The sequence below is a fragment of the Peromyscus maniculatus genome, chromosome 9 (genome assembly GCF_049852395.1).
Source record: "Peromyscus maniculatus bairdii isolate BWxNUB_F1_BW_parent chromosome 9, HU_Pman_BW_mat_3.1, whole genome shotgun sequence".
NCBI classification, from domain to species: Eukaryota; Metazoa; Chordata; class Mammalia; order Rodentia; family Cricetidae; genus Peromyscus; species Peromyscus maniculatus.
In genome coordinates this window covers 26,619,173-26,637,081 of record NC_134860.1, presented here as the reverse complement: position 1 = coordinate 26,637,081, position 17,909 = coordinate 26,619,173, and the positions used below count along the sequence as shown (strand labels likewise).

Below are 17,909 nucleotides of genomic sequence, written 5' to 3'. Positions count from 1 at the left end.
AAATTGAGGAGACTAAAGGACTGGGCAACCTAAATTTACTTAAGTCAGTTCCTAGTTGGGGGAGGAGCCTGATGGAAAGAATTCTGAATTAGTTTTGGATTTTTTTTTTAAGTTTTATTTGAGACAGTATTTCTCTGTGTAACAGCTCTTGCTGTCCTGGAACTCTCTTTGTAGACCAGGCTGGGCTCGAACTCACAGAGATCCACCTGCCTCTGCCTCAGAGCTGGGGTTAAAGGCATGTGCCACCACCTGGCTCTGGAAAAGTTTTTGTTGTTGTTTTTGATAAAAATTCAAGATCACAGAGGCATCATCGCTTACGGAAGAGGGAAGGTCCTCTGCAAGTGGCCGGGGATATTCTCACTTGTTTTCTGTGCAGTGTTGGAGGAATGGGGAGGTGTGTCTCTCTTCATATAAACACATCTCAATCTACTTTTATTCTCCACGCCACGCTGCTCCTCAGAACTTCCACAGAACATCCGTATTGTCTAACAATCAGCTAATTTGTGTGTGGGTAAAAGGAATGTTCATCTAGCTTATGTTTCACTTGGCCTTTTCAAATACTTCCACATAGTCTGAAAGGCATGGACTGCATGACTGTCTGATATGGTTTGAACGAACCACAGACTAACAATAGCACAGTTTGGACAGAAAAACATTTACTTACCGCCCCCTCAACTCTACCCACATCAGCACCACACCTGGCTATGCTCTCAGGTGGATGTGAGGAATCACGACACTTACTCTTTTGAAAGTTTCAGACTTTTAAATTATGGATCCACGAGTTCCATTTCATCAGTTAAAAAAATCCCCACCAAAACCTTCCCAGACTACGACTCCAATTGTGAAAGTGATTTTGATTCTATCTTTACTGCTGGTCGTACTAAGAACACCGAATGCTTCCAAATGAATAGCAGTCATATGTTTGGCTTCTGAAGAAGTTAACAGATTATAAAATGACTTTAGTGACATTTTCACAGAAATTCCTGACAAGTCTCAGACCCTGGGTAGGAACTTTTTAAAGAATCACTTTTAACGATGAGAAAACAAGTTCCTAGAAGTCAAACCCTTGCCTTCCCAGTAGAACGAGACCCCAAATCCAAGGCTCTTTAGGAACCAAGGGTGGTATCCTTTCCCTCCCCTGTGTGTGTTGGCAACAGTGCCTTCCACAGTTAAACCCAAGCAAGGAAATGCTATTTCAAGACCACTGCTATTTTCAAAACATGAATATCACTCATTTAAGCCTTTTCCTCTTCACAGCTCTTTTCCAAAGCACAGTGGTCTTGATTATTATGACCAATAAATAAATAAATATCCCCTGATGAATGTCTGATCCTCTGAAGAATCAAGTCTTAGCCTCCCCAGTTAAAAGTCAACAGACCCATTATCTTTCTTTCCTTTCAAACCAGGAGCTATGGGATATCAGCCTGCTTTCATTTTGGGCAAATAAAAACCAATCCTCCTGGGACTTAACTATGGAAGGGAACAGAGGAAACTGTGTCAGTCAGGGTGGTCTAGAGATTGATATTAGAGGGGGATTAATGTATAAACCTGCTGCACAGGATGATTCCGTACTGAAGAAAGTCTCTTGAGTTCTTGTCTGAGTTTCCTAAAAATGCTAGCACACCCCCTGTTTTGTTCCAGGTTGCTATATCTCAAAGATGTAAAGGGCTATCGATAATAAAATAGTTTCTTAAAGAAGTAGGGGAAAGAGCCCAAACAAGTGAAGTCTGACAGGGCAAAGGCAGTGCTAGGCTTTGCCAGAGCTTTTCAAACAGTATCACAAACCCTCCATATACAGTGTCACTTTCCAGGAGATTTGGGACGGGTCCCTGGCAGTCCGCAGGCACAGCTTGCTCCTCCAATAGCAGAGGAAGTACGGGGTCTGCCAGACATACTCAATAACTGAGACTGCCCAGCAGCTGACAACACACAGGATCCCCCATGATTTGTCCTGCAGGATGTGTGACCAATAAACACTTGTACGTTGTGGTCAGCGCTTCCCCTCTCCTGGGGACCTTATGAAAAACACTCTGGGAAATGGCATTTGAGTAAGATAAATAGAAAGAATAAATAAATACCACATTCATCGTTACATCCCTCAGTCCTTCTATATCTTTTGTGATACTAAGGTTCCAATGAATAAAGCACACTTCTAACCTCTTCTCTCTGTCCCATTCAGTCAGGGAAGCCGTGAGTACCATATTAAGAAATAAAACAAAGCTTACTCTCTGTTCATACTAACAATGATAGTCATGTGACACCATTAATCCATTTCTTTATGACTCTGCAGCCATTTGTCCCCCAATTCCGATGGTATTAAAAGAGGTTTCCTTACTTGACTGGTTCCCATGACTCCCGCTCAAAGCCCCTGTGGATGGATTGTGCAATTGAGGACTCCATCAGATCCACATATCTAACAACAAGCGGGGCAAACAGGTCCTGCAGGTGTTTGTGAAATTTTCCATTGCACAAATTATCTAGAACAGATAAGCAAAATCATGGTCAGAACCACAGCGACTTTACTGAAGTACAGTGTACGCACAGAGCTTATTGTCTTCTATGTTAACACCCTGCTTCTAAGGAAAAGTGGAAGAAAAAAATGAAGAGGAACAGCATCGAGGCCCATGCTCGAGTCTGTGTGGGAGGGAAATGTGACTAGGGGCTGCACTGCCTGTTTGTGTACTCTCATGAGAAGTAACGTCCCACAGCATTTGTAGATGTTTACCTTACCCCTCCTCTACCTACTCCTACCAGGAAGAAAACACATCCCCTGTCACCTCCCCTCCCTCATCAGCCTCAGGAAGAAGGACTGATGGCTTTCTGGCTGTCATTGCTACCAGACACTGAAGTGCTTCAGGGTTAGTTGTCTAGAGGCATCTTTTATCTAGGAAGTATCATCTGGTAAAAACTGAAATGCAGAAATAGGTTAAGCTAATTAATTTGCTAGAGAGTAAATTAAACACAAGGAATGGATACCTCTTCTCATATGGCTCTTGGGGTCTGCTGATAAAGACAGGCAAGAGAACTTCTGTCTACAGCTAAGTCTGTGTGTGTGTGTGTGTGTGTGTGTGTGTGTGTGTGTGTGTGTGTGTGTTATGTTATATACGTGTGTGGGGTGTGTGTGTATGGGGTGTGCTGTGTATGTATATGGTGTGTGTGTATGTTTCGTGTGTGTGTGTATACATATGTGTATGTGTGGTGTGTGTATATGTGTGTGGGTGGTGCATATGTGTGTAGTGTGTGTGGTGTGTATGTGGTATGTATGTGTGTATGCAGAGTGTATATGTGTGTGTGTGTGGTATGTGTATGTAACAATAAAACAAGGAGGAGCTTTGTCTAACTCACAGTCTGTGGAATAAAGACATCTTAGCAACATGTTTATCTGCATACTAGTCAGGAAAAGCCAGTAGTCCAGGATGATACATACAGTCTGTGCGGAGAAAGTCATTCAGCAGCTGGAACAGTGGGAAGCTGTCCCATGAGTCTGGGGGCTGCACCTCTAACGCTGCATCCATGTCCACTGCAAAGAGTGACAGGAACGTCTCCGCATGCTCCACCATCAAGTCCGACCACCACGCAAAGGCCTTTGAAACGTGGCAGAAAAACAACGGAGAGGTGATGAGTACCGCTGTGGGGAGGAAGGTGTGTGCTCCGCCCTCGCTGCTCAAGCCTGACTGTGCATCCAGCGGGCCGTGGTCATTTATTGTAAAGAGAACAGCAGTTGGGTATGAGTGGGCCTCTCAGCGTCCCAGGCACTGCTCTGTAGAAAGCCTTGCTCCTGACCCTCAGGTCAGAGGACACCACTGCAGGGTGTCAGATATGGAACTTCTGCTCAATTTACAATAACTCAGTAGGCTTGGGTCATGCTCTTTCATCGCTGCTGGCTGGTTCTTGCTCTAAGGTGTAGAATTTGGGAGTTTCTTCACTGTGTTTATGGGTTTTCTGCTGGTCTAACTTGAAAATTTGTAATTACTGTTCATTCACATTTCCATATCTGGGAATTAGTTTTCTACAGTCTCATCCAAACACAGGGACTCCTACTGCCCTACACACTGAAATGCTACCCCTAGATCAGACTAAGTCAAAGCAAACCATTATTAGAATTCCTACACAACTGTTGAGTAAAAAGTCTATCTCAGTAGGGAGCCTTTGTGGTCTAAAGGAAATATCAGGGTAAACCTAGAGAACACGGAACAGACTTACTTTTCTGGGGCGTAGACACATATGTACATTGAAAACCAAAAAATATCAGTGAAGTAACTCATTTTCATGCACATGGGCCCTTGGAAATCACTGTGCAGGGTCTCAGGGTGACATTCACATCAGTCTGGGCTGGATGTGAATGCAATTCAAAGGCATGCATGCATGTAGGCTAATCATTTCTGGCAGGGGGCATGCAGAATGAGTGGTGGTGTCAACAGGCCCTGTTTTGCTGATTTCAAAGAGAGCAGAAAAACAAACATCGCCAGCCTCTTCTTGTCCCCCACCTCCCCACTCAGTGCCGTAAAGTATTTACACTAGAAACACTTTCCGGAGCATTCACCAAAAAAGATGGGAAGGCGTTTGGAAATATGAAATATGATTATGGAAATAGTTGTATACATGAAAGGGTTTGTTCAATGGCCAAGCTCTTCTGTGATCTATTCCTTATTGAGGGGTATTCTAACAGCCACTAGGAGGCAGAGCAGAGGGCCACCTCTCTTCCATGAGATTCACTTTACTTACTTCTCCTTTATCAACATGTGGCTGGTTTGCAAATTAAATGGAAAAAATCAAGTCATGTACGGTTATTTAAGGATGGCTTGGCTGGAACTAGATCCCTGCTGTTTCCACTGTAATGTACAGTAAAACCCCACTGATTCAGAGCATGCGAGGGGGACGCTGGTCTGTGAGCCAAAGGCTGGAACTGTTGGCCTTCCTAGCAAAAGATACTTTATTGCTTTTGAACACAGCCTGTAATTGAATACTAAAATAAATGGCATTCATGGAATCTCCAATGTTTAGCACAGGAATGTATTAGAATGCTTACATTTCCCCCAATTTCTAAGTAATTGTTGATAAATTAGCCTGTCAGTTAAAAAGGTGGGAGACTTAACTTTGTAGGTCTAAGGACAGAAAAAGGAATTGTATGCCTCCAACTTACAAGAGAAGACTTGACAATTCCCAGTGCTGATATTATGCTAAATATTTTACTTAAGAAAAATCAAAATAGCCAGAGGTGCAACTGAGTCATCATAGATTTGAATATTTGGGATTGAAGGAAAAGCGGCTTTATCGTAGGCTCACCACCCAGAGATGAAAACCCTGGGACTGAGTCCAGCAGAGGAAGAAATCCTCCTTTCCCTTGTCAGAGCATTTCCAGCCTGCTGCCATTTAGGCAGAAGCGTGAATGGGGGGATTGCTAGAGTCCTGTCCTCAGCCTGACCCTATATAGGGCTGACTCTTCCCTCCTCATCTGGGCTCTCTGTAAAGTTCACAAGGCACAGCAGCTGTTGGCTGGCACTTTTTCTTCAGTTGGTTGACCAATGTTACATGTTCAGAGTATGGCCGAGAAGACAGTTTGGGGGAGAATGTCGTCTGTTCCCATATACAACTTTGTTCTCAGATGACAGGGAACATGGACAGAAAACCAAATCAAACCCAAACCCAGTCAAATGCATGAAATTAGAAAATTCTTAACCTGACTTCAGATATGGTTCTTAAGTTTAATTTAAAAAAACTTGCAAACAAGAGACCACGAGGCACACAGTATCTCTCCTCTGTGGAGAACTGAGTCCTACACGATTTCTTATTGAGCAACTCTTAGTCTTTGCAGGAATAGTCACGTAGCCTGGATACACTGTGAGCCTACAATGAGCAGGGGCATCATTGTGGAAGCTGGCGCAGTGAATGAAGAGATTTTAAACAGGGAACTGGGAAAGAAATGAAAGCCAAGGTATTTCTTTGTAGCACCTTGTAATCAAACTTCTCTTTGAGAAGTGGATAAAGAGTCTAGCTAGGGTAGTAATAACTAAACAGTTAAGGGTAATTCTAGTCAAATGGACATGGCTGGGCTGAGCAAAGGCTAGACTTTATCTTCAGTTTGCTCTTCCAGGTGAAAAACCACATTTGCACACAAAGTCATGTATGTTCACCGGCACCTAAATTCTCAGGAAACCTTTTCTACTGACAATATGGAGTTACACATTGGATTGTAAATACTTACCTGGGGCTTTTTGTTACTCAAAGACAAAAGCTGTGTGCTTCAGGGCATACAGTTCACTACATTGAACACACTATATATTCTGCACACAAACTAACATGTATATATGTACCCCTCTATGCACCACAATACATATATACATATACATACGTATACATAGAGAGAGATTAGAAAGGGGAGGAGATGAAGATATAATTTGTGTGTCTGTGAGGGGGCCAGGTTCTGAGAAGAAAATTCTGCTGCATATGAGAGCAAAATGTGACAGCGGCTTCCACATACAGCATGTGTGAGTAGAAAAGAAAGGATGCACTCTTGGCGATGAGAGTTTTTTCCCTCTCGGGACATTTACTGTATTATACTGGGATTTTAAACAGCTTTAAAGAAGATTACTTGGTATTGGTGGGGTGGGGGAGGGGCAAGCCTATTGTTACTGTTATTTGTGAGGTGTCCACAAATAGTATGTTCTCAACAGTTAGATCCACGTTTATGATTTAGTGCTTTATTTTATTTATTTATTTATTTATTTATTTATTTATTTATTTATTTATTTATTTATTTATTTATTTATTTATTATTTCAAAGCTTAGTGAGCACCCAGAGAGTGAGTTCTGGGCAAACAAATCTTCCTCTGTTCAGGAAGAAAAACTCTGTACAATGCATTAGATATCAAGTCAATCTTTTCTATTACACTCTAGTCTCCTGGCTATACAGAAGGATCCCCTGGGCAGCTTTTGAAAGTGACCAGTGTTCTAGAACTCCCTAGTCAGTGGGGCTAGTGCCAAACATAAGAATTCAAACTCTGCGAGCTGCTTCAAGTATTATTGTCTGTACATGGAAATTGAGAATGGGTGGGGTGCCTTCCAAGACCAGCCCACTCTTCCTGGGAAGGGATCCCTCTCCTTCCAACATAGCCCTTCAGTTTTCTTGGGAATTAGTTTTTTAATATAAGAACAGCTAAACTTTGGAGAGTGCTTATAATGTGCCGGGCACATATCTGATGGTTTGTTTAATGTCACCGTCTTTCCAGCAGCCACCTGACTGTCAAGTGGTGAACAGCAGCAGCTAGCATGCAAGCCCAATCTTCTCCAGCTGGATTCTAAGCTCTGGCTGTTGAGCACTCTAGTCTTCCCAGCCCAGGGCATTTTGTTTCTCATCATCCTTCAAAGAACACTAAACTCCTTGGCTCAGGGGTCAGCAGATAGAAGAGGCCCAATGGGTAGTTCTGATTAAGGGGTAAAGTTACTCATTTGGGACATAACCCTGTACATTTACTAAAATAATTTTAGTATTCAGAACACTAAAATATGCTGAAGGTTTTATTACTAACTTCAAAACACAGTGTTGAGAGCAAGATTGAGGTTGCCATATTTATTTGCCCTGCATGACTTCCAAATCTGCAAGTAGAAAATACTTTTATGATAGTGATTATTAGGATGATTGGCATTAAGAAAAGAAAGCAAACTTTTTGGAAAGGTAAAAAGAAATGCCTTCTTTGGAGTTTGGGTTTAAAAAATGGTTTTTGTTTTGCAGTGCTGGGATATTAAGTTTTCTTTGGTGCCTCTTTGGTGTGGCCGAGGGACATATGCATTCTTTGCGATCTGAGAGTAGCCTTAGAAAGTAGCTGGATTACCAACCAAGTACGTCTGTCATTTTCTTCTTCTGTTATTCACTTAAACGCACAGCTGTGACTGGGAGAAAACATCCTCTTCTTATCCATGGCTTCACAAATACGGAAACTTGGTCAAGCCTTTACCACTTAAAGCCAGAGTCCCTCAAGTCCCTGGAGATGATTTTGAAGACACCCAGAAAAAAGAAACTTATCATCACTTGAGCCTCCCAACCCCCAATCTAAAAAAAAATATCAAACAAAGAGTGGAAGAAAAAAAATCCAACCCAACTTCATTCCATGTGTCTGGAAGTTACGCTTAGGTTTGTGTGGTTGGGTGTACTACTTGGCACCTCTTTCCTCCCGGATGTGTCCATTGCTAAGTGCTGTATGGGTTAGTGACACCCACTCACGGGGTCTTCCCCTTGTAGTGAGGGTCTTCAGGGAATTCAGGATTCTTCGACACTCTCTCTATATATAAATACTGTATATATGACTCACATACAGACAGCTGTAGAGGAAGGTTAGTATCGCTCCAAGGAGCTACTGGTTACTAAACTTGGAACTCCTCTTCTGTAATAAAGGTAAATACAGACGGACATAGGCAACTATGACAGGCCAGGGACAGAATCAAGGCAGGTGGGAGGCGTGTGTCAGGATGTAACCGCAGTCCTCATAAGTATATCAATTGCTTCATGCACGCACAAGGGATTCACCCCACATTTACCCTGCTGTGGAGGGCCACCCATGTCACAAGCAGTCCACTAGAAGTTGCTGTTACATTCCTTGGGTCAGTGTTAGGAAGCGGGGGCACCAGGAAAACCCCATTAGAAGACATGGTACTAGAAGGGCATGCACAGAGTAAGACAGCAGCTGGCCGGTTCATTCAGGTGAATCACATACCTCTTTCCCCTGCCACGATCAGCCAAGATTGACCGGAACAGTAGAGAAACAGGGAGGAAATTTCAATATGCAATCAGCATTAGTTGGGATGGCTGGGTTTACAGTGTATGATATATCAGTTACCGATCTGTCAGCTTTTTCTTAGTCATGGGAAGGGTTTTTTAGGTGCCTGAGAAATCGCTTTTACGGATTGCCCTTTCCTCTCCTTTCTGTAAACACCGATGTAGAGGAAGAGGGAGAATCAGAGCAATTTTAAAACCAGGTTATGCTGAGAGAGATGACTGTAAAATTCAGGTTTGGAACAGTTCCAGAACTTAGTCCGCAAGGTCGCCCCTGGAACTGCTGGGGCGTTTACGTCCTTATGGGTTTGGCATGGAGTAGGTCTTGAAGCTCTTCAGTTTATAATTACTTCAAATAATTTTAATGGTGGTTTGTGAAAGCACAACGAAGGAAGCTGTATTTATCTGGGTTTGCATCACAGGAATGACAAGTCGAACAACACAGACTCATTGTCTCTGTCACTGTGCTTGGCAACCCAGGCAATCTAAGGTTAAAAAAGGAAAAGTACTGTACGAGAAGAGTAAGATACAGAAAAAAAAAAATGACCTGTGGTCCACACACCAAAGAACCAATCAGAACAACAGTGCTGGCAACGAGAACAACCACAAAAGACCAAAAAGTATTCTGTGCATCTGGATAACGGATTCAGCAGGCCGGATGCCACCGGACCCGTGTGTTACACTCACCTCAGTCCTGTGTTCAGAGAGACATCGGAAAAGTTAGGCTGAAATGCACAACATACAACCTCCTCTCGGGTGTTTAGACAACCTTCTAAAGATGCCTCCTTCCGAAACTTCTATGATTCCTTCCAGAAACCCAGGTAAAAGCAAGTGGGAGTGAAGGGATCTCATTCACAACCAGGTGGGAGGTGTCAGTGCTTGGAACCTCAGCTAAGGGACACCGTGACATCTCCCACTGAGCCTGCTCACCTCTGCATGATGCTCCTCGTTTTGTTGAAGTACTTCAATGACTAGTTCAGCAAGACGGATTGTGTCTTCAAGCTTTTTGGCAGGAGTGATTAAGCGGCCTACATTTTCTGGAGTATAAGAATTTGTGGTAAGATTCAACGAAAACAGCAGGCTAGTTTTGTGGCCAATAGAACTAGTGGGTGAGAAATTCTGAATGGTTATCGATTTTCTTTAAAAAGTTTCATGCAAATGTTAAATGAGCAAACCATAAAGCCACCTTGTCATTGTCATAATGATACAGTCAGAAAAGCAGTGCTCCAGCTTCCCATTGCAGACAAAGCCAAACGAGGTCTAGGAGAGCCCGTGCCAATTGAGTGCTGCTTGTGCAGACATTCTTTAAAGACAGCATTCATCAACTACCTCATGTCACTCTCTACACTGTGCTCTGCCCACCGCCAAGGGGCAACCGCCCCCAGACTCTGTGCTGACTGGTGCTGTGTTTCTTCTCTGTGTGGGTCACACACAGTTCAACAGGACAGCATTGGTTTTCTCTGCATGTTGACTAGGTACTGCAATGTTCACTTTGGAAATGAACGTTCAAAGGCCACTGTGTTTCAGTCACCCAGGGAAAAGATGAAAAGCCAAACTAACTATTTCTGAGTGTTGATGTAGAAGGCAGGACAGAATTACTAAAAGGGTGTTGGGGATTGGTTATTGCAGGGGGTGCTTGGTGGGGTGTGTCCATGGCTACTATAACCAGTATTTTAACAGGAAAGTTGCAAAAATGGACCCACTTTGCTTTGTTTTTAGTTTATTGTGAGTTCACAGAATTGTTTTCAACAAGCCCAAAAGGGAACAGAACTCTTGCCTTAGCTGCACCCTGCTCAGAGCTGAGCTCATACTGTGTACAGTGTCATCTCTAAGCTGAATTTGCTTAGTCTGGATGTCAGAATATGTCTTGTTAAATAAAATTTCTTTGCATATTGTTTTCCCCTTTTCGTGGTGCTGGGGGTTGAACCCAGGGCCTTATACATGTCAGGTAATTTTCCTACTGTTGAACTACATCCCTGGTGCTAAATAGATTTCTTTCTTTTTCTTTCTTCCTTTCTTCCTTTTTCCTTTTTTCTTTTGGTTTTGAGACAAGGTTAATCTGTGTAGTTTTGGTGCCTGTCCTGGATCTTGCTCTGTAGATCAGGCTGGCTTCAAACTCACAGCAATCCGCCTGGCTCTGCCTCCCAAGTGCTGGAACTAAAGGTGTGTGCCACCAACTCCCAGCCCTAAATTGATTTCTTAATACTTCATACAAACTTGTTTTTGGAGTCGGTGTATTTAAATATAAGGATAGGAAGTGGCTAATTAAACAAGATAAGTATTTCCTATGTGACACACATCATTAATAATTAGAATTTAATAATGGAAAACAAACCCAGTAAAACATTATGCAAAAAGAAATGTTTTATCGACTTGGAGTTAAGATAACAAATGGGACAAATTAAGACGATCAGATTTTAAAGTTTCAGTTCAACTGGATAACTGTAGGTGTGGAGATGGGGTTTCTGTATGTGGTCAATAGAATTGTCTTTTTCTCTCTCAGAGCCAGGTGGAAAAGTGGCTGGAACTAGTTCGAGCTTGGAGGTGGGAGTTTTGGGGAAGTTAGTCTACAGGCTAGGTAAAGGACAGCTAACACCCAGTCAACAGATGTGGGAGGTCAGGGTAACAGCTTATGACCTCCTGGTCTAGGGCAAAAATACTTGGAGAAAAAATAAGAGGCAAGATTGATGTTTTGGGAACACTTGACCTATTTGTAATTTTTATTAGTAGACTATCAGAATTTCATTAATAGACTTTCAGGCATTTCTACAAACATACTGTGTATATATGTTTGGGTAATATATGTAGAGTGAGGCATTTGCATTTTGATAGTAAATATGCATAAGTGACTACTTTTTACTAGTTGATATTCACATTTACACATCAATTTGCAAATTCCTCATCCTATGCTTATTACCCATTCAACACATACATCCACATACATACATCACATATGTACACACATTTTCCGATAACCAGACAAGCCTGCACATTATACAGATCTGCAGGAAATCCCACTTGGACCACATCTTTGAAATCTCTCATTTTCAAAACAGAGAGCATTGTCCTTTTGGATGGAACACTCACCAAATCTAGGGGAATTCTGGCTGTACACGACATCTGAGACAGAAATAAAATAATTCCCACCAGTATTTTTATTCACATTTACCTAAAAAGTACAAATGCTTTTTTAAATTTTGAGATATCCAAGATGCTTAAGCAAGGACTGCCTGAAGATTTGTTTTTAATTTCTTATGCAAGACTTTTTGATTGACTACATTAAAAGGCAATGGATACACATAATGTGTACGTGTGCATGCACTCGTTCTTTGAATGTGTGCACATGTACACAGGCATGTGTATGCCTGATGTGTATTATATATACAGACAGTATGTTTAATAAAACCTTGTGCAATTTGACTTGAACATACAACCACTGAAGTAAATGGGGTAGGAGCCTTTAATCTAGAATGCTTGACTGCCAATTAACTCCTGTAGCCTGCCTTCCATTTCCTGTTAACTAGTTGTGACTCCATCATATCTGCAGCTTGAGCCACTTTGGTGAGACACAGCTACTGCTTCCTATTCATTTGAACAGATGATTTGCTAACTAAATGGTGAAAACTACACTAGACATGAATTCTGTACGATGTTGTCTTTAAAGAAAATACTGTGTAAAAGCCTTCAGCAAGCCCTTCCCCAGAGGCCAAGACAAAGTTTGTGTTTAGAAATGAGTCTGATTTGTGGTCACTTGTGCTGCCATGAAATGTGCTGTGACATTCCTACCCGACCCAGTTTTGTAGTAGCTGGAGCACTGATGAAAAGAACTGAAAATACAATATACTTAGGAAACATGTCACACGACGGAATTGAAGCTCATAACAGAGGAAAAACCATCATGCAGAATGTTATGCAACAACAATGTTATTTTGTGCTGACATTGAGATTTGAAAATGTTGCATATGTCAGACATAGCTAGACAAAAAAAAGTGGACATTTGGGAATAAATGCTCTCTTCCAAGTATCTCAAAACCTACAGCATCACATCTGAGAGCCTGAGCCTCAGCTTAATATTCCAAACTGAAACAGAATTTCAAGAGTGAACAGAAAAGCCAACTAAACTAGAAAGCTGCCGAGTAACAGAACAATAGAAATTTACAGTACTTGATATTGGCCTAGGCATGCCTTTGAGCCTCTGATACAACATGCTGGTCTGCAAGTGCATGAGTGAGGGATGAGGCTCAGGAGCTGGCTGGGGAGCTGTTCAGGTAGGTGGAGAGAGACAAAAAGAAAAAAAAAAGCAGAGACAAAGTGACTTTCACAAGGAGTGACAAGTTAGACAGACACACTCTGAGAAGGACAAACCAGGCAGCAAACGCGGCACACAGCAGCGCGAGGCTGCTTCCTCGGCACCACCTCAGTGTCCTGGAGGTGTGACAGGATTGGCAAGGATCTTACCAGCTCTCAGCACCACCCCTACCCAGATACTCTGAGGCTGAATGCAAACACTGGATGCTCCAGCAAGAATGGAAACCCATGAATGATAGTTGCTGCATCGTTGGCGGAAAGAAGATGTACTTTTTGTATCATGAACAACACTCACAAGTCATTAACTGATTCTCCCCTTCACATGACTAGAGACAGAGTATAGGGCGTGAATGGTTGGTTGGTAATGTGGAGTCTCAGCCTTCATAGGCTACTCACTTTTTAACTAATTTTGTACCCTCTGTGATTTTGTCTCTTCTCATATAAATGACATAGAGTTAAGAATTTCCCCTGTGTATCTGACAGGGTTGCTGACAAGAACAAATAAAACAGGGTAGGGATAGAGCTCCCTCAAGTCTAAAGTGCCTACAAATGGTCATTTTAACCTCCACATTGTGAGAAAGCTGAAGTTAATTGCTTTGCAAAAGCAGATAAAAGGCCATTATTAGTTCAAGCGAGCTAGGGAATATTCGTGCTCCCTTTGTGGAATTTCAACATGTCAAAATCTGTCATTTGGGGGGAAATGTGTGGTATCTGATTGTTTCCAGCTCATTTAATTATTTTCAATTTGGAATTCTCATGGCTTTTATATTGTGGGTTGAATCATATATAAAAACTTGCCAGCTTATCGAATATGTTACTCGCTATTCCAAATGTTAGAATACCGTAATCAGCACTTGACCCATCTGTCATGTGGTTTACAATATCAGCTCTGCAAACATCCTTCGACAATAGTCTCTTCTTCCACATAAGCACAGAGTCCCAGCAGCACCCATAATTCTCTCTCTTTGGTGAGTGTCTCCTTCACCTTGGACCTGCTCCTTTCTAATAGTTCTCGTTTAGAAAGTGATCTGTGTGGTGAGAGGGACACACTCCTTTGCCAAGTTCCCTTCTGGGTTTGCTTGAGTCTTCAACTGGGGAAATGAATTTACCACGGTATAGAGGGAATGGAATGCTAGTGACCGTGATAGAGAAAGGGAGACCATGAATAAACACCTTATTCTGGCAAAGCTATCTATTGAAAGCAAGGCTTGTGCGGTCCTGAGCTTGCCAGACCACCTCAGTGTTTGGAGCACAGGACTAAAAATAGTCTTTATCAGTTTCTCTTTGTTTGAATTCTTTGGGAAAGATTGTATGTCCACAGAATTTTAAATGATAGCCATTTAAAGGAGGCTGATCCTTTCATTGTTTTAAAGAAGCACTTTGTTAACAGCATTCTATAAAGTTGGGGACATATCCATCACAATCCATATGTCTCTTGTAATGAATGTTTGCTACCACAGTGTGTACTTTCAGCATTCTATAGCATTGGGGACATCTCTATCACAATCCACATGGCTCTTGCAACGAATGTTTGCTACAACAGTGTGTAATTCTCTTGGAAACTCCTTGCTCGTTTGCACCTAGGTAACTGATTTTGCGTATCAAAATACTGGATCTGGTGCTCAGCACAACATGGAACAGTCTGGGGTTGATCAATAACCTGTGAGGCATCAAACACATGTTTCAGCTCAATGAGTCCTGGGGAGGAACTCATAATGGATTTCCTCCTGCCAACTGTCTGTCCCGAATCCTTACAGTAAGGTTTGCCACCATAGAAAAACAAGCTCCCTATTTTTTTCCCTCACAGAGCAAAACAAAAATATCATACCTTGGTTTCCAACTTCATTTACCCAATTACCATTGCTCATGTTTACACAATTAATTCCACTTGGCTTCCAGAAAGAGAGTTAAATGTGACTGCAGAAAAACAAAAAAGAGAATTCCTCTGCATGCATAGCTAAGCCAAGGAGCAGAAGCACCCAGGAGCGAGAGACACTCCAATTAGCCCTTAAATAACCCGACCATCTCCGGTTCCAGCAAGTCAACTGCCAGCCCCTGTAATACCACATGAGGGACAGACATGACTGATGGAAAACCCACTTAGTACCAAGTTCCAGCCATTGATGTGTTGAGGAAGGTGCCAAAGTTGTAGTATGCTTTCCTGAAAACACTAGCCTGTAGATAGCAGCTATGATTCAGGGGGAGGAGAGGAGATAAAAACCCGAGGAGGAACTGAGTGTATATACTATGCTTTGCATGGTACTCTGCATCCTTGTAATGATGGATACATGAACTAAGACTACAGGGTTAAAATACACCATTTCTTCAGTGACACTGCCTATTATGTATTAGTGGATCCTCTTGGATCTCTCTTAACTCTTTTGAGAAGTTTCAGTCTTTTAAGTAGTATGTTAACAAAGATTGACAAGCGAATTGTGAAGTACTTTCTCTATTCCTTCATTGGAGCCATCTTTGTCTCTACCTCATAAGGACTAGGGGGCTTAGCCTGTGGAGTCTATCTCTAAGATGCCTATTTTATTTCCCTCTTGCACCAGATCCTGTGCTCACATTCTTACCAAAGGGATGGACATGCACCTAAGATCTCATTATTTCTATCTTAGCTCTTGCTGAAGCCTTTAAGCAGGCCTTCAGGCCAACAAGGGTGGTGTTAAGATGACTTCTGTAGAGCAAGCGTCTGTTATGCTGTGCCTTAAAAACTTCCAAGAGATCATTTCATTGAGAGTTATATCATCACATGCCCCAACAATACAAAACCTTCATAACAAAGGCCTGCATCCTTGAGTGCAGCTCTCCCTGTATAGCCATAACCTTGAATAAGGGCAATCTAAATGTACCTGTCTGCCTCTTTCTATTCCCAGCAACTGGTGGATCTCTAGAGCTTAAAGCATGGTCTGGCATGGGACAGATCCTTAGATACCAGTGGAAAGAAATGACCAGCAGATTCTACCCTATTCAGTGCTTTCAAGGAGTTCCACATTGTGGTTTTTCATATACATGCACAATGTACATGGAAACTACACAGCAAGTTGACCTGCTCCCCTAAGGCAGGTCATTCAGCTAATTTACTGAGCTGAAATTCTTGGAAACAAACAATGTAGCTGGAACTATAAACTAGGGAGTTATCTCAGGCATTTTGATGTGACTAAAAAGAATTCAAGATAGTTAAAATATTTTTTTTTTTTTTTTTTTTTTTTTGGTTTTTCGAGACAGGGTTTCTCTGCGTAGCTTTGCGCCTTTCCTGGAGCTCACTTGGTAGCCCAGGCTGGCCTCGAACTCACAGAGATCCGCCTGGCTCTGCCTCCCGAGTGCTGGGATTAAAGGCGTGCGCCACCACCGCCTGGCAGTTAAAATATTTTTAATTTAAATTTAGTTATATCACAAAGAAAGATATACTACTTTAGTGATATGATTTTTTTTTTAAAAATCCAAGCCAGACTTTGTTGTTATGGATGAGCTGTTGCACCCCAGAAAAGTGAGCTTAATTCTGGAAGAAGATCCACATTGTTCTTGTAAATCTAATAACTTTCCTGAGGAAACAGCCTCTTGTCCATCCCATGTGTTCTTGGTGGGAAAGTCAAAGAAGGGAGCCCTCAGGGCAGTTGCGTGAGCTCAGTGTGGGTAACCATGGCACCCTATACTATCACAGCTATTATGATTGGCTTGGAGATTACCATATAACCAAAGAGGAGCCAATGAGAGACATTCTTGAAATTCCACACAGTTGCTTGGAGAGGAAAGCTATTTCTATAGGGTGGGCAGCTAGGATAAAAGCCTTGTGCTAGTATCTGTGGCCAGGTCTCTCTACAGAACCTTATATCACCACAACCCACATTAAAGCTCATGTTAAAGCATTCTACCAGCAGTTAGAGAAAGATACACTCAATTTCTTCATTCCTGAGGCCATTTTTTTAAAAAATGTTTTCCCAGCTACACTACAAAAAAGTTATTTTTCCTGTTTTTTGTTTCAGTTTTTAAAAATAGTTATTTGCTATATGAAGAACATGGATTTAGTGGTACTGTTGAGGCTCCCTTAGCATCCATATACATAGTCACACCTTTCTTGGGTAGCATCTTGGAGAATGGGAGAGGGGCAGTTAACAGATGAAACATGGCAACAAAGGCAGAAAACATCTCAGTCAATTTTTGGGGTCCCAGTCCCATACTCCATGATGTCCTCTGTGATGCTTTCCTGACTCTGTGTTGCATCAGAGACACTGGCCTGCAGATTCCTGTAGGACTGCGAACCTGCAGCATCCCGAGTTTCTTCTTCACTGCAGTCATCAGACTACAATTGCTGGTCCGCTCCCACGGTCTTTGCTTCTGTGCTAGCTTCCTTGCGGGTGGAGACCATCACTGCCATTGCTTATCTCACAGTCTCCTGGTACCACTTCCTGGGTATGCCACAGAACTGAGAGCTGTGAGTTTGGCTGACTCTAGACTGGATTACAGTGTCTTATATCGAATTTTGATTAAGATATAATGCCTGCTATATATCCTTAACATGAAGAATACTTCCTGGAGCAGTAGCCTTAGCTTCAATAGGGAGCTCGCTAGAAAGGCAGATTCCTAGGCTCTGCCTGCACTTTCTCAATCAGAATCACATTTCAACTAGATTCCTAAGGATTCATTTTGATGAAATCTATGCAGCACTGTCTTATGTTCCATTGCTGAAATCAGAAAGTAAATTTGGATTTAGAAGCATATTCTTTTAAATAATAATGAAAGGTTTTAGAAAAATGGATTTAGAAGCATATTCTTTTAAATAATAAACAAGTTAATACATACACATATGTATTCATCTATTAACAAT

General features: G+C 42.0%; 1 protein-coding gene across 12 annotated transcripts in view; it reads right to left on the bottom strand.

Annotated features, from left to right (window-relative positions):
* Cadps (calcium dependent secretion activator) overlaps positions 1 to 17,909 on the bottom strand; it is a 440,161-nt gene that overhangs the window by 92,982 nt on the left and 329,270 nt on the right. For 7 of the 12 annotated variants that reach the window (XM_076544508.1, XM_076544498.1, XM_076544504.1 and 4 more), the window contains 3 exons: positions 9,701 to 9,807; positions 3,428 to 3,584; positions 2,336 to 2,477 (listed from right to left, as the gene is read on the bottom strand). In XM_076544508.1, the coding sequence (XP_076400623.1) occupies positions 2,336 to 2,477; positions 3,428 to 3,584; positions 9,701 to 9,807 (406 nt within the window). Of the gene's footprint in view, positions 1 to 2,335; positions 2,478 to 3,427; positions 3,585 to 4,725; positions 4,747 to 9,700; positions 9,808 to 17,909 lie in introns of all 12 variants that reach the window. The other 5 variants (XM_076544497.1, XM_076544503.1, XM_076544499.1 and 2 more) reach the window with 1 other exon arrangement.